The sequence below is a fragment of the Tamandua tetradactyla genome, chromosome 4, assembly GCF_023851605.1.
Source record: "Tamandua tetradactyla isolate mTamTet1 chromosome 4, mTamTet1.pri, whole genome shotgun sequence".
NCBI lineage: Eukaryota > Metazoa > Chordata > Mammalia > Pilosa > Myrmecophagidae > Tamandua > Tamandua tetradactyla.
This window is the reverse complement of record NC_135330.1, coordinates 23,667,657-23,683,087: the sequence shown is the minus strand read 5'-3', so window position 1 is coordinate 23,683,087 and position 15,431 is coordinate 23,667,657. Positions and strand designations below refer to the sequence as shown.

Below are 15,431 nucleotides of genomic sequence, written 5' to 3'. Positions count from 1 at the left end.
ACACGTATGTTTGTGTGCTTCATATTGTCATTCAGTTCCCTGATTCCCTGCTCAAGTTTTTCCATTATTTTCCCTATAGTTTCTGTTTCTTTTTGGAATTCAGAGGTTCCATCCTCCAGTTCACTAATTGTAGCTTCTGTCTCTTTAGATCTACCATTGTAGGTATCCATTGTTTTTTCCATTTTTTCTTCTTTGTCCTTCACTCCCATAAGTTCTGTGATTTGTTTTTTCAGATTTTCTATTTCTTCTTTTTGTTCAGCCCATGTCTTCTTCATGTCCTCCCTCAATTTATTGATTTGGTTTTTGAAGAGTTTTTCCATTTCTGTTCGTATATTCAGCATTAGTTGTCTCAGCTCCTGTATCTCATTTGAACTATTGGTTTGTTCCTTTGACTGGGCCATATCTTCAATTTTCCGAGCGTCATCCATTATTTTCTGCTGGTGTCTGGGCATTTGATCAGATTTCCCTGGGTGTGGGACCCGGCTGGTTGAAAGGTTTTTCTGTGAAATCTCTGGGCTCTGTTTTTCTTTTCCTGCCCAGTAGGTGGCGCTCGTGGCGCTCGTCTGTCTGCGGGGCCCACCAGTAAAAGATGCTGTGGCTCCTTTAACTTGCCAATCCGAATCTCGCAGTCGGCCCGGGAAACCGTGCGTGGAGGGGGGGGTCACCGACCGCCGCGGCCTGGGGGAGTGCCGGTCCAAATTGCCCAGCTGGCCCGAGACGCCAAGCGTGGCGGGAGGGCCCCGCTATCCAACGTTCCCAGTCAGACCGGGGACCCACGTGCGTGGAGGGGACCCCAGTCGCCAGCCGCCCCGGCCGGGAAAACACGCGCCCCTCGGGTATCTCACCGCAGCGGATTCTCCCTGCCCGTTCAGCCGTTCCAGAATGGGGTATGCTGTCTTTTTGGTCTCTGTCGTGGCTCCGGGAGCTCTTTTGTATTGTTTCTGTTTTTTTAGTTGCTTTTCTGGAGGAGGAACTAAGACCCGCGCGTCTTACTAAGCCGCCATCTTCTCCCTCCCATATTTTTCTTACCATGTTCTCTGTTCTTTCCAGATGTTCCAAGGTTCATTCTTTTATTGTTACCTTTCTGTTAGAGAACTTCCTTTAGCCCACTCTTTTAGGGTAGGTTTGATGTTAACATATTCTCTTAGCTTTCCTTTGTCTGAGAATGTCTTAATTTCCCACTTAATTTCTAAAGGATATTTTCACTGCATATAAGATTCTGGGTTGACAGTTCTTTAAGCACTTGGGAAAATTTGTGCTACTTCTTTATGGCTTTTGATGAGAAATCTGCTGTCATTTAAATATTTTTCCCCCTATAGGTACTGCATCATTTCTGTCTCACTGCTGTCAAGATTTTTTTGTTTTTAGTTTTTAAAAGTTTGTTATATGTCTTGGTGTAGATTTCTTTGGGTTTGTGCATATTTGGTTTTCACTCAGATTCTTGAATCTGTAAATTTATGTCTTTTGTCAACTTCAGGTAGTTTTCTGCCTAAAACTTTGGAACTCTGACGACGTGAATCTTAAAACTTCTGTTATAGACCCAAAGTTTCCGTTCATATATATTTTTTCAGTCTGTATTCCTTCTCTTGTTCAGATTAAGTGATTTCTGTTGTTCTAACTTCCAGTTCCCTGAAATTCTTACCTCTGTCCCCTCCAGTCTGCTGTTGAACCCATTCATTCTGTTTTTTATTTTGGTTATTATAATCTTCAGTTATAAATTTTTAATTTGCTTCTCCTTTATATCTTCTTTTTCATTGATGAGTTTTATTTTTTTGCTGACTCTTTTAAAGTATTTGTAATAATGTATTGAAACATTTTTTATGATGGCTGCTTTGAAATATTTGTCAGATAATTCTATCTCTGCTTGGTGTTGGTGTCTATTGATTGTCCTTTTTCACTCAATTTGGCTTCATCCTGCTGTTTTGTATGAAGAAGTGTTCTTTGCTTTTTTTAAATTGAAACCTGGACATTTAGGGTACTTTGCCTTGAGACTTAATAAGGTATTTAAACATTCTCTTTAGCTGACTTTCACGGGCACTGTCAGGGAAAGTGAGAATGTGCCACTTTGTTACTGCCAGAAGTGGTAGAAGTCCAGGTTTCCCTCTCAGTTTCTGCTGATCCCCAAGCAAGTGGGTCCTCATTTCTTTTGGACATGGGTCAGAGTTTGGTTCCCCACTAGTTCTCTACTGATACTTCCCTGGCTGTTAGGGGAAGGAGTGCCTCATTATGTGGCCTCCACTGACATCACAGATTTGGGGGTGGCCCTGTTACCTCTGGTGAGTAGTGTAAATGTTGACTTTCTACCAGGTCTCCTCCAACACAACCCACAGTGGGGAGACAGGGTGCGTTGTTACTACCAGACTTGAGTGGAAGTCCAGGCTCCCCAGTGGTCTCTACAGGCACTGCCTGGAGGTGGCCTTGGTACTGCTGGGTTGGGATGAACAATCTGGCAAGGGTAGAAGTTTAGGCTCCCACCTGGTTTTTGCTGGTAAAGGTAGAGACAGGGACCACAGATTTTTCAGTTGTAAGGCTGAATTCAGTGATTATTGCCTCAAATTTTCTATCTTGCTAAGCTGCCTTTCTTTGTCCTTTGGCTGGAGAGAGCAGGTTTTTGAGAGAGAAGGTTTTTATTGCGGCTGTTTTTCTCTGTACCTGTTGTTGTTTTAGGGTTGCAGCCTTCTTCAGCTCCAAGTCTGAGTTATATCAGATAAAAAGAAAACTCAGAAAAGTTACCACCATATCATTTCGTGGGTCCAGGTTCAGTCTGCCTTTCACTCCATTCAGTCTTCCTTTGCTTTTTTTTTGTATTTATCAATTTTTTTCTTTTATGATTCATTCTTTTTATTTTGTATCTGTGAAATTTTTGCAACCTCAAGGTGCCAAAGATTTTCTCATATATTTTTCTGTAGAAGTCTCGTACTTTTAGATTTTACATTTAAGTCTGTGATCGATTTTGAGCCAGTTTTTGTATGTGGTATGAAGTGTTGATGTGTATATTTTTTCCCACATGAATATTAAGTTGGTCCTTGGTGTCACATAGGTGTCTTCACCTTTCTCTTCCGGGTTCTGTTGACTTCCAGCTTCTTGTATTCCTGTGGCTTTTTTTTAGAGTTTAGTTTCCTTTGCTAGTAAGAACTTCATCCATATTGGATTAACACCCACCCTCATTCATTTTGTGGACAATTTAATTAATAAGAGATGGGTTCATATCCTCTTTACAAATGGGCTCACAGCCACAGAACCAGGAGTTGGACATGAACCTGCTTTTTGTGAGGGACATGATTCAGTCCCCAACAGTCTACCGTCTGGACTCCAAAAAGACATGTTCTTTTCACACGCAAAATTCCATCCCAACTTTCCATTTCAGTAACAATGCTAAGTACAGAGTCTTATCAAAATCAGTTGTGAGTGTTGTCTGTCCTGAGATGAAATTCCTTTCTCTCTGTGGTCCTGGGAAACCAAGAAAATGTATTATCTGCTTTCAATGTGCAACAGTGGGACAAGCATAGGATAAACATTCCCACTCTAGAAAGAATAAATTGGTAGGAAAACAAGGGTCATAGGTCCCAAACAAGCCCCAAACCCAGCAGAGCAAACTCCATTAGATTTCAAGGTCTGAGAATCATCTCTGACTCAATTCTTTGTCATTCCAGCCTGGAGAAACAGCCCCCACCCCTTTGAAACACTTAAGCAGTCGCCACGCTCTCCTCAAATGCCAAGGTGTAGCCTCCACCCTCTCTGAACTTTGAAATGGTCACCAGGCTCTTTGCAAACACTGAAGCACAGGCCCTAGGATCTCGAAGCATTGTGATGGCAGCTAGGCTCTCTGTGAAAGCAACCTACCATCCTTGAATATTGGGGTGGTGGCACTCTCTCTGAACAGTGGGGCAGATGGGCTACCCCCTCAAAGTGCATATGCAGATCTTCTATTTTTATACATGTGGATAGGTCTGCTCTGTTAGACTGAGATCTCTTTAGTCTAAACTTCACCTTCCATGTTTCTTTCTTCGAAGTCATTCTTCCTTTACTGTGTCCCTTTTCTGTCCCATTCAGCCACTGCTTCTGTTTACACAGATTCTGCAAAAGTCTAGTTGGCTTGTGTGTGGTTCCAAGGATTCCAAACCATTAGACAGCAGAACTTTTCACAGAGCCTTTCTGCATTTCCAGTTCCAGTTCCACTGAAATGTCTGACTATATCCATGTTCACCCACACCTTCTTTAGCAAAGCATTGTTCAGTTAAACCCTCACATAGATCCCTGTCTCTGGGGACTCACTTCCTGAAAGCTCAGGGAGGTGCCTCAGAGAGAATTGCTTGTGGCTCTGTTTTCAGTGTACACTCTCTGAATAGGCTGAGAATTTTCCAAATAGTCAATTGCTGATTTCTTTGCACTTAACAGTTCAGTCCTCAGTTTATCTCTTTCCACTATAAGCTGCAAGGAGAAACCAGGCAGCGCCTTCTACACTTCACTTGGAAACCTCTTCAGCTGAATATCTGATTCATCACTTTCAAGGTTTGCCTTCCATGAGAACATGATTTTGCCAAATTCTCTAGCACTTACAACATGAATCTCTTTTTCTCCAGTTTCCATTAAGATACTCTTCTTTTCTCATCAGAATATTTAATGTCCATATTTCTGCCAAATAAAGAAATCTAGGCTTATTCTTACAAGTACCTCACAATTTTCCAGGCTGCCTGGTACCCAGTTCCAAAGCCGTTTTCCACATTTTTAAGTATTTGTAATAGCATGTCCCTTCTTTCTAGAACCAAAATCTGTTTTAATTTTCCAGCTGCTAAAATGTACCATATAGTGGGTTGGCTTAAACAGTGGGGATTTATTGGCTCACGGTTTTGAGGCTAGAAGTCCAAAATCAAGCCAGCACAATGTACATGGTGGTATCTTCTCCTTTTAATTCCACGTTCTATTGATTTCTGCTTGACTGCTCCCCATGGCTTCTGTTTTGTGTCCAACTTCCTTTGTTTATAAGGACTTCAGCAATAGTGGAATAAGGCCTACCCTCCTTCAGTTTGGGCACACCTTAACTAATTTTGTCTTCAAAAGAGCTATTTGAAGAAGGGAGCATGCCACATAACCAGGGGTTGGGAACTGAACATGCCTTTTGTGAGGGACATGATTCCATCCCCCACAGTGCCCCAATCTTTTTCTTTCCTTTTGAGAGTCCTGATTCATTGTGATTTTGTTATTTTCCACAGGTTCCTGAGTCTCCGTTCCAATTTTTTCAAAATTATTTTTTTCTCCTCTTCAGATTGTATAAATTCCTATTGATCTAGTTTCATATTCACTGACTTTTTTCTTCTGTCATCTTCATTCTGTTATTGAGCCCATCCATTGCATCTTTTTCTTTCTGATGTTGTAGTTCTCATTTTTTCAAATTTCTGTTTAGTTGTTTTTGTAATTTTCTTTTCTCTGCTGAGAATTTCTGTCTTCATTTATTTCATATCTGTTTTCCTTTACCTCTAGGCGAATGGTTATAAATAGCTGATTTAAGTTCTTTCTGATAATTCCAACTGGACTATCAAGTTGGCATTTGTTGATTTTTTTTTTTTTCATTAAGAATTGGTAACCTTTTCCTCATTTGTATGCTGAATAATTTTGGATCACATCCTGGAGATTTTGAATATCATGTTCTGTAGACCCTTGAATATTATAATCCCCTAGAGAATGCTGATATATTTGATTTAACAAGCATTCAACTCCATTAGGCTCAAACCTCATGTGTTTGAACTACTCACTCTCTAACAATGGGTGGTGGTTCAAATATCAGTTCAGTTCTTCAGACTTGACTGTTTGATTTGGGCCTGTCTTGTTCACATTTAGCTCAGGTGATAGAATTGTATTGGTATGCCCCAAATTAGGGCATCTCATTGTCCAGCAGTCTCCTGTCTGGAGTATTTCCCTCATTCTCTGGCCTACCAATGTTCCTTACCATGATTCCTCTGACTAAATAGATGGAAGTTTTAGCCACCTACCACTACTGTGCAACTAGAGCCTGCCTAGAAATGAGAGAAGAGAAGAATCCCCATACTGAGCCCCTGTGAATGTCACTTCTCCAAGTTTTGGATCCCTTCCATTGTTCATGTACTTTTGTTTGCTTTCCAGTGTTCTCAGTTGGTTGTTTTTGATATTTTGTTTAGAGTTTTTAGCAGAATTATTTGGAGGTGTGGGCTCTAGGAGACACTGCCATAATGGAACTGGAAGTCACTGTGGAGTTATTTACATGTTGGTAGATTGAATAAAGTCAGAACAAGCCATAGATTCTGCTGTCTTATTTGAAATTTGTGGGGGTGAGAAGGGGAAGTAGGGTGTTGATGAGAACCTTGAATACAAGTATACATTTTCTGATTTTTACTGGGATATATATGAAACTATAATTATTCTGGTTTACAGTACATTAATTTCATTAACTCTTTTGTTTATATTTTTTTAAGCACCTGAAGACACTTCGACACCCCTGCTTGCTAAGATTTTTGTCTTGTACTGTGGAGGCAGATGGCATTCATCTTGTCACTGAGCGAGTGCAGCCTCTGGAAGTGGCTTTGGAAACATTGTCTTCTGCAGAAATCTGTGCTGGGATCTATGACATTTTGCTGGCTCTTATCTTCCTTCATGACAGAGTGAGTAACCCATATACAGTCTGCATCACAGGCCTTGATGTGGACCAGAAAGATGATATGTGTGGTTGTGTTTGTAACATATGCTGTGTACAGAAATTATAAATTACTATTAAAAATTTCCTCAGGAAAAAATAGCACATTGGAAGGCACAAGAGGGGCTCCATTTAACTGGTTTGTGGAATGGGGTTTCTGTCACTGGGCAGTTGTTTACGGTACTTTATCAGTTTACGCCCATCTCTAGTACTGGCTAAGTCTTTGCCTAAAAGTAGCTGTGTCTACAGGTGGTATTTGTCATTAAGACAGAGAAATGTTTCACATCAACCCTTCTATAGACTAAAGTTCATATTTGTTTTCAGGTGTTTTGTTCCATTTTAGATTTTGAAGAAACAGCCATTTCTTGGGATAGGCAGAGTTGATACACATCCCTTCTCATTTGAGTGGGTAGAGCCGATGGAGAGACAGCCCCTTAACTGTGTTGTATCCCATGTGCTTTACTCTCTAGTGCTGCATGCTTTTACAGGGAAAATGTGGTGGTTGCTATGTTTCCTTCTGGTCTATTTTGTGATAGTTTTATTGAGATACTATTTCTTAATTATTTTACACTCTGAAGCATTTAGGCCCTTGGCAGCCCTCCAGGATTCACAGGTTGAAAAACACTTTTTAAAAGATTTTATGGCTTTTTACTATTAATGAGAGACAGACTCTCCAAATATCAGATTCAATTTATGGTCTCTTGGAAGTCTGTTTAAGAATTCAAGTAATAACAAGAATTATTAATAATTCATCTGGCAGGAATATTTTCTTTGTTGAAGAAAGTACATGCAAATGGTAAAAAAATTCAAACGGGATGCAAGTGGATACAAGGAAAAGGACCCTGTCCCACCTCTGCTTCCAGTGCCCTAATTCTTTACTCCAGAGGCAACCATGGTTATCAGTGAATTATTCCAGAGATGTGTTTATATAACAAATATCTGTGTATCTATTGCACTTTTATTTTTTCTCAAAAGGAAACTTATCATATATACTATTCTAAATCTACTTTATACACACACTGTATATCTTGGAATGGTCTATATAAAAATATGCATTTTTTAGTGTAGTGGTTAGAATATTTTATAGTGTTCTTTTTTCTATTGGAACGATTTCTGGTTTGGGAAAACTTACATACTTGAATTCTTTTCTCATTTTCTACCTCCCTTTTATTTATTTGACTGTACTATTTTTATAGTATACAAATTGGCTCTTCTGTGGTTTGTGGGATATTTCTGGTGCTCCTTATTCTATTTTCCTCTTCTTCAGGCAAAATTTTTTTAATGTCTACTGAGAAGATTTCAGGTGAAGTGAATCTGGGTTCATGATAGAATGTGGGTGAGAAAGAATTTAGAGGAGAAAATTAATAAAATAACCTGTGGGAGCAAATTTTATCTCTAAAGGCACTGAAATAATATAGGCTATAAAGACTTGTAAATTTATGTTTCAGGGCGCTTATGTCTCCACACTCCTTTAGAAATGGGGATGTGACTGTATCTGTGCAATAGCTTTACTGTCTTTATTAACCTGCCTCGCCTGGCAGAGGCGCCAATGAACAAAAGCCCTTCCGTGCATTTTTCCTTTTTTTCTAACCTCATAATGCTTAAATAGGCTTATTCAATTTGTTATTCCTTAAAATTGGTTACCTTTATTATGCTACAAGTGGGAAGACTTGTCATAATCTTTTAAAATTATTATATATATATACTTTAACTTCTTCAAAGATTGGAGCGTCAGTCTTCCTATTTTTTTTCCCCCAGGGAAAGCTGACACACAACAATGTCTGCTTATCATCTGTGTTTGTGAGTGAAGATGGGCACTGGAAGCTAGGAGGAATGGAAACTGTCTGTAAAGTTCCTGAGGCCACACCGGAGGTAAGGCAGGTGATGGTCCCTCCCTCTTGGTTTTTCAGGGTTTGCCAGCATTTTGGTGTGTGGGTCATGCTAAGGGACTTTGCTCCATATTAGGGTGCCCTTTTATTTGGAGACTTGACTTTTTTGTGAGTGCTCATATCTGTAGAATGTTAGGATTTTAATTCCTTAAAGAGGTACTACAGGCCATTTCTTCCTTTCTCCTCGTTTTATAACCTGAAACAGAGAGGTAAAATGGTTTGTTCAAATATTTTACTTGAATGAATTAATTGCCCTCCTCCTTCCTCCTTGTAGTGTCCTGTACTTCTTCCATGCCACTTAGTGCTTAAGACTGAAATCACCTTGAACTGTCTGCCTTTTCTTTTTTCACCCTGAGGGTGTGTTAGTATCTTATATTTATCTTTCTATCTCTACTTAGAATAGTGGTTGGCACATATTAAATGCCCCCCAAAAAAAGTTCTTCAGAGTTGTCTAAATTGCCCATAGTGATATATTACGTCCTAAGGAGCGGGCATCAGGACCACGCTGCACCTTAGCTTCTCCTGTGGGCTATGGTGCTGTTGCTTGTGGTTCTTATAACTTTTTTTCTGACAAAGATCTGTACTTTTTTCGCTTAGGTAAGTTAATAAACCTTTTTTATTCCTGTTCGTTTTTTCTTTTAACCATTATGCATGTTCTGCTAGATCCCTTCTAAATCCAAAAGAAAAAATAGAAACACACACTCCCATCATAACACCCTTAGTGAAGTGGTAACTCACTGTTTGGCATCTCAGTTCCACCTTAATTTCCCTCACTCTGTAGTGTACTACTTTCACACTAAACTCCCAAGCCCTAACTTACTGCACCTTCGTGACTTCATGCTCGGTTCAAATTCTATTTCTGCCATGAAAATGTCTCTGATTATTTCTGCCTTGCTGATCACTTCTCCTTTGAATTCAACTTATGCTTAATTAGTATAATAAAGTTTAGGATGTAATCGCTCTTGTGGGGTATATTTGAAATTCCTTACCATGACATAGGTCATGGTGAAGCCCCTTCCGCAGCTCTTCCCCCAGCATCCCTTCAGCTGCAGATGCTCTCAATTATTGAGCCACATGCTGGTTACATCCTATTCCACACCACTCAGTTTTGTTCCCAAATGCATAGGATTCCCTCGTCCTCTTCTTCCTTTGTATGCCATTCTCCTGCCTTAATGCCTTTCTTCCCCTCGGCTCCTTGGAATATGCAAACTCATCTAAGATCCAGCTTAAGTTTCCTCTCTGTGAATCCCTACCCCCAGGCCTTCCCTGTCAACAAAATAAGTATTCTGCTTCCCTGTCACTCAGCCCATTTTATTGAAAATTTTAGTTTGCATTCTAGATTGTGAACACCTGGCTGGCAGGGAATTTATTACACTCATTTTGTTTTCTTAATACCCTAAAACCCCAAATCTTTGAGCAAATGAATGTGCTTGTTCTCTGGATGTTTGGTCTGTTTCCTTAGCTCATAAAGTCTTCAGCTTTTATATCACATGTGGTGGCAAGCCTTAGGATTGACTTGATTCAGTGAGATTAATGATAGATTCGTTCTAGGCTAGAAAAGCTTCATTTTTGTTAATATATGTATGGTGAGAAGACAGTATTCCTCATTTCCATGTGGGAATTCAGATGCAGAGCTGTTTCTGGACAGCAGGGGGTGCCTGGCAAACCAATGAAGGCAAGAGGAAAGGGATCTTAAGTTTATTTTCTGCTAAGCCTTGTGCTCTGCCTGAATGTATATATTTTTAATTAGGAAGGTTTTGAATTTGTATATGTGTGACATTGATTTGAAGATTTCTTTATTGGTATATCCATTGCTTTGCTTTCGTAACTTGGGGTAAGAGATTGGTTCACCAAACGTATGTATGAATTATTTTTCTTAATTTATTTCTTTGTCCAGTTTCTGAGGAGTATTCAGTCAGTAAGAGACTCAGCATCTATCCCTCCTGAAGAGATGGTAAGATGATATATTTCAGATGTAGTACAATCCTCTTTGCGTAATTACGTATGAAACTGAACAACTTTTCTTCGTCTACCTCTTTTACTGCTAAATTGTAGTTACACCATAATTACTCTGATCTTGGAGGCTTCTGAGATTAATCTTATGACCACAGCCAGGGACCTTTTACTTGACACTCAGCATACTACACCTGTGAAAGTTTTTATACTTAGATGTACCTCAATGTGAACAGGGTTAGTGGTTCATAACTCTTTCATGGTAAGTCTACTGCTGGATGCCATGTACTTAGGGAAGCAGCATCCCTGGTCTTTACAGTGTTTCACCAAAGTCATTCTTCTGTCTGCTTGGCCATTACTTAGGATTCACAAGATGTGTAGAGGAATGATTATTAAAAATATGGTGCTGGTAAGGAAGGTTATGTTTATTAATAAATTAAAAAACAGGTATGATAGGTTTCTCAACCAGGAGAGAGCAGAGGCTAAAACTCAATGAAAGGAGCTTTACTGTGAAGCTCTGTGTTGGGCTTACACCTGAGATAACAGCCCGGAGTAGGGGAAGGAGCACAGCTTAGATAGGATGATTGGTGGGAGTAGGGAAAGGGAGGTCGCAGATTTTCACTGTGTAGCTTGGGAGAGCTTGGGAGTGAGAAATTGGCAGGCCAAGTGAGGAGCCATTGCTGGGGTTGTAGCTACTGGAGGGGGATGCTGGATAAGGAGAACAGTTACAAAATTGTAACTGCGGGGGCTATAGCTGCAGGAGGGCGGAGGTTTGATAAGGGGAGTTATCAAGGAATACAGCTGTGGGAGGGCAGATACAAGGACAATCATGGAACTGCCCTGTGAGCAGGTATAGGTTTGGTTTTACAACGGGCCTCCTGGAAGTGTAGCGCGAAAACCAGGAACGAGGCCGCAGGCCTCCAGAAACGTTTCGGGAAGTTAGAACAGGCTGAGACTAAGGATCCGTAGTTTTGGGGAGCAGGTTTTATTAGCTCGTGCGCAGGAGGGCCCAGCTGAGTCACCTCAAAAGTCTGAGCCCCGAACAAAAGGCAACCTTAGCTTTTATAGACTTTTTGACATGTTAAAGACAAGGTACACAACTGGCTGATTTAAGTTGAGAATGGCCCAGAGCTGAACCGTTGAGGGGCCCCCACCCCAGGGGTTTCTATACCAGGAAATGTGCCTTATCTCGCTTGCCTGCAAGGAGAGGGGTTTTGGGGATTTTTCACAGAGAGCACAGCTAAACCAGAAAGACGGAAAGGCCTGCCTGCTACAGAAGTTAGCAGTGAGGGTTTGGCCTAACAAGGTGCTCCCTCTAAACTTGTTTTTATTATAATCAGTGTAATTAAACATTGAACCCCAAAGAATTATTTAGTGTGCTTCATAGGAAATACGAGCACATCTTTAAACTTATGTATAGGCCTAAGACTTGAAGTATGTCAGATCTAACCAAATCATTTGTGTGTGTGTGTGTGTGTGTGTGGTGATTTTTAGACTGGTGGTTTGTGGGTTTTAAATCAATTTAGGGGTCAAGACCAGCATTTTGAAAAAAAGAAAACTAAGGTGAAATAAAAGAGCAGGTATCATTAGGCATCTTAAGTAGTAAGGCAGATATTGTTTTTTGAAACTTTTGTTGTTGTATGTATGCATTTACACAAACGTGTATACTCGGTCATGATGTAAAATAGATTTTTTACTCTTTTTTACAGTCAAGATATTTTTGAAAGTCATAAATGAATATCAAGCTCTGGTCTTAAATTTTTCCTTTTTTTTGCCCATTTGATATTTAAAAATCTTTGATTTATGTAGTTAGCTTTGAGTATAACAAATGTAAACATGGATGTTTCAGAGAAAATTAGGAATGACTTACAAATGAGATCCCTAATTTTAATGGTCCTTACTGCTTTTAGTCTCCAGAATTCACCACTCTGCCAGAGTCCCATGGACACGCCCGAGATGCCTATTCATTTGGAACACTGGTGGAAAGTTTGCTCAAAATCTTAAGTGAACAGGGTGAGTTCATCCACAGAATAGTCGGAAAACCATCCATGATCTGTTCTGTTTGGAATTAAAAGGACTGCAGTCTTTGTTCTTAGTAAGGACCTTTTTGCCTATCAAGGAATTCATTTAGGGCAGATGTTAACAGCAGTAAGGAAGGAAGCTTTGAGTCTTACTAGTTTGCATAAAAAGAATTCTAGGTAGGAAGCACTTTGAACTGTGGTGTGATTGTCTTACTAATAAGTAATGGTATTTATGGCATAAAGCCTGCATTGTTTATTAAAGCCTGAGTAAACAGATACTGCTATTGATTCACATGTAATAATCTGAAGTATTGAGTAAGATTCAAAAATGTTTATTAATTTCTACATCAGACAACATTTATTTTTTTCAGTCTTTTTTATTTTTTTCTTCTTGATGTTGATGTAATTTACTTATTACTTCTATTTTTGGTCTCCGTTTAAAGCCCCAGCTACTAGAGCATTGATTTATACTCTCTTCCATTCTCAGGGATTACTCTTTGTAACTCTCCTCCACCTACTCCACAACTTTATTTTGCACTAAGTTTACTGGGGCACATGTTAATTCGGCCTCTGGCTGGCTTATAACGTTGCTGAAGCTTTGTGTAGACTGGAGTTTCTAATAGTTTCTTCTCCTAGGCTTCTGCAGTGTTCTGATGTTACAAGCACCACTCCACTGTCAGCTCTGTGTTGTCACAATCTAAATACTTAAGAATTAGACCCTAAACAATCCATTACGTAATGAATTTATTTCTTTCCTAAGTTATCTAGAACATTGGCAGTTATGCACTGTCCTTGGGACAACTGAAAAAAGTCACTCAAATAATTTTCTGTGGTTCAGATAAGGAGCCCTGGTTGAGAAGACCACTCAAATCTGCCACTTATTTCTTTTTGGGTTTGAGCTGAATTAAACTGACTAGTAGGAAATGAGAGGGCACCGAAGGGAAGGTTCTTGGGAGGGCTTGGGGATGTTGGCAGAACAGTTCAATACCTGCCAAGGAGTTTGGCTTAAGGCAACAGTAAGCTGTTTAGCAATAGCCAGGGCTTTGTTTGTTTGGGCTTTTACAGGTTGGTTTTTGCTCTCCAGCTGTAGTCTCCAGCTATACAGTCTCCAGCTATAGAGGTCCTGAAAAGAGGGAGAAGGCTTTGGAAACTAATTGTAGCTCTGGATTTCAGTTTCAGCGGATGTTCTCTCCAGCTTTCAACAGACCTTGCACTCATCTTTACTGAATATCGTTCCAAAATGTCGGCCAGCGCTCTGCACCTTATTGTCCCATGACTTCTTCAGGTGAGGGCATCTAGTATGATCCTCTGGCTGTTTCGCACAGCTGCCTGTTTTCTAGTACATTAAGTTCCATTTGTGGGCTTTAAAGGCCCTAACGACGCAGTCCCTTATTTTGTTTTTGCTCATTGTTAGTAGAGATTGAATCAGGTCCACAGGAGAAAATAGAGGGAGAAACTGGAGTACCTGTCACAGATAGGAAGTTTTAGAAATCCTTTATTGAGTTTAGAAAGTATAGCCAGATTCATCTGGGCTTCTGATTGTAAAGTTAATTGAGAAAACAACTAAACATTCCTTTTTCCGTTGCCATTATATTGCTATGAGTTTGTTATTGTTAAAGTTGTTCTTGTCATAAGGGAAATGAGCTTGCTTTTTTTCAGGCAGAATATTGTTTCTTGGTTTAATAATACATGATGGTTTAGAAGGAGGTATATACTATAACTGTTGATAGTTTTGCTTGATTCAGAGGTATATTTTGACCTTCTTTTCAAAGTTAGTTTTAATTATGTCTTTTATTTTTAACTTCTATGACTGCAGAACTTACACACAGGTTTGTTGCATATTCACGAGTTGTATTAACAAGGGCAACCGTATGTCAGTTTTGTTTTTTCTTTTTTTTTTTTTTGCATGGGCTGGCACCGGAAATCAAACCTGGGTCTCCGGCGTGGCAGGCGAGAACTCTGCCACTGAACCACCATTGTACCGCCCATATGTCAGTTTTGAAACTAAAAATCCTTAGGTGTTGCATAGGAAAGCCTGGTAAAAAAAAAAACAGGGTGAAGAGAAAGCTAATATCATCCCTGGACAGAGAAAATTTACCTCTAGGATAGGGTTGACATATATATTAAGGCAAAAGGATATTTTCAGAATAGTAATTTGGGTTATATTTGTCATTTATATTTCATGGAAACTGTTTAAAACCTTTCCTATTATTACTAAGGGTCTTTGAACCAAGGTATTTCCATGTCCTTCTGAATGATTCATAGAAATATTTTTATTTATCTTGATTCATGGTCTCTACAAAGAATAATCCTTTACTGCATGGTAAATAGATTCTCTCATTTATGGGTGCAATAAGAGTTCTTTTTTAAAAATTGTGTTTTAAATAGGGGGGAGGAAAGCAAAACACACATTCTGCCCCTTCCCAAAATCCTGTAGTAACTTGGAGGAGAACCCAGCCAGAGGCAGCAGGAGCCAGTGCCGGCATCCCTGCTTACGCAACTGGGCCAGTTTGATCAGATTTAAGACATTTGTATTTTGAATAAACTAGCCTGTTCTATACTGTCAAGCCAGAAGGAAATAAGGTAAATATAAGATATGAAGAAGACCTGAGTGGTTAAGCTGAGTTTATCAGGACAGCAATGTAAGGCTGCGCAGGTTGTGTGCTGAACTGCCCAAAGCCAACATTCCATACTGTGTGAAATAAGTGTTGCTCCCGTGGAGCTGAGCAGTGCAGACTTTGTGACCCCTGGTGACCCCTGCAGGAAACTGAGCACTCCTCTTATGCCTGCCTCACTGAAAAAATAAATAATCAACTTAGAAAAGTAAAAAAATGAAGATTCCTGTAACTAGTACAAGAAATTCCTTTTTGCACAACTTTAATGCTTTTTTTTCCTTCACTA

At 39.7% G+C, this 15,431-nt stretch overlaps 2 protein-coding genes across 4 annotated transcripts in view; one reads left to right on the top strand and one right to left on the bottom strand.

Annotated features, from left to right (window-relative positions):
• The window catches only part of SCYL3 (SCY1 like pseudokinase 3), a 46,225-nt gene that overhangs the window by 20,721 nt on the left and 10,073 nt on the right, over positions 1-15,431 (top strand). For all 3 annotated transcript variants that reach the window (XM_077156931.1, XM_077156932.1, XM_077156930.1), the window contains exons 3-7: positions 6,450-6,635; positions 8,426-8,539; positions 10,454-10,510; positions 12,420-12,522; positions 13,704-13,815. In XM_077156931.1, coding sequence (XP_077013046.1) covers positions 6,450-6,635; positions 8,426-8,539; positions 10,454-10,510; positions 12,420-12,522; positions 13,704-13,815 — 572 coding nt within the window. The remainder of the gene's footprint in view (positions 1-6,449; positions 6,636-8,425; positions 8,540-10,453; positions 10,511-12,419; positions 12,523-13,703; positions 13,816-15,431) is intronic.
• Positions 4,751-15,431, bottom strand: part of FIRRM (FIGNL1 interacting regulator of recombination and mitosis) — an 84,821-nt gene continuing 74,140 nt past the window's right edge. Inside the window, exon 25 of the transcript XR_013174068.1 lies at positions 4,751-8,752. The gene's annotated coding sequence lies outside the window, so the exon portion shown is untranslated. The remainder of the gene's footprint in view (positions 8,753-15,431) is intronic.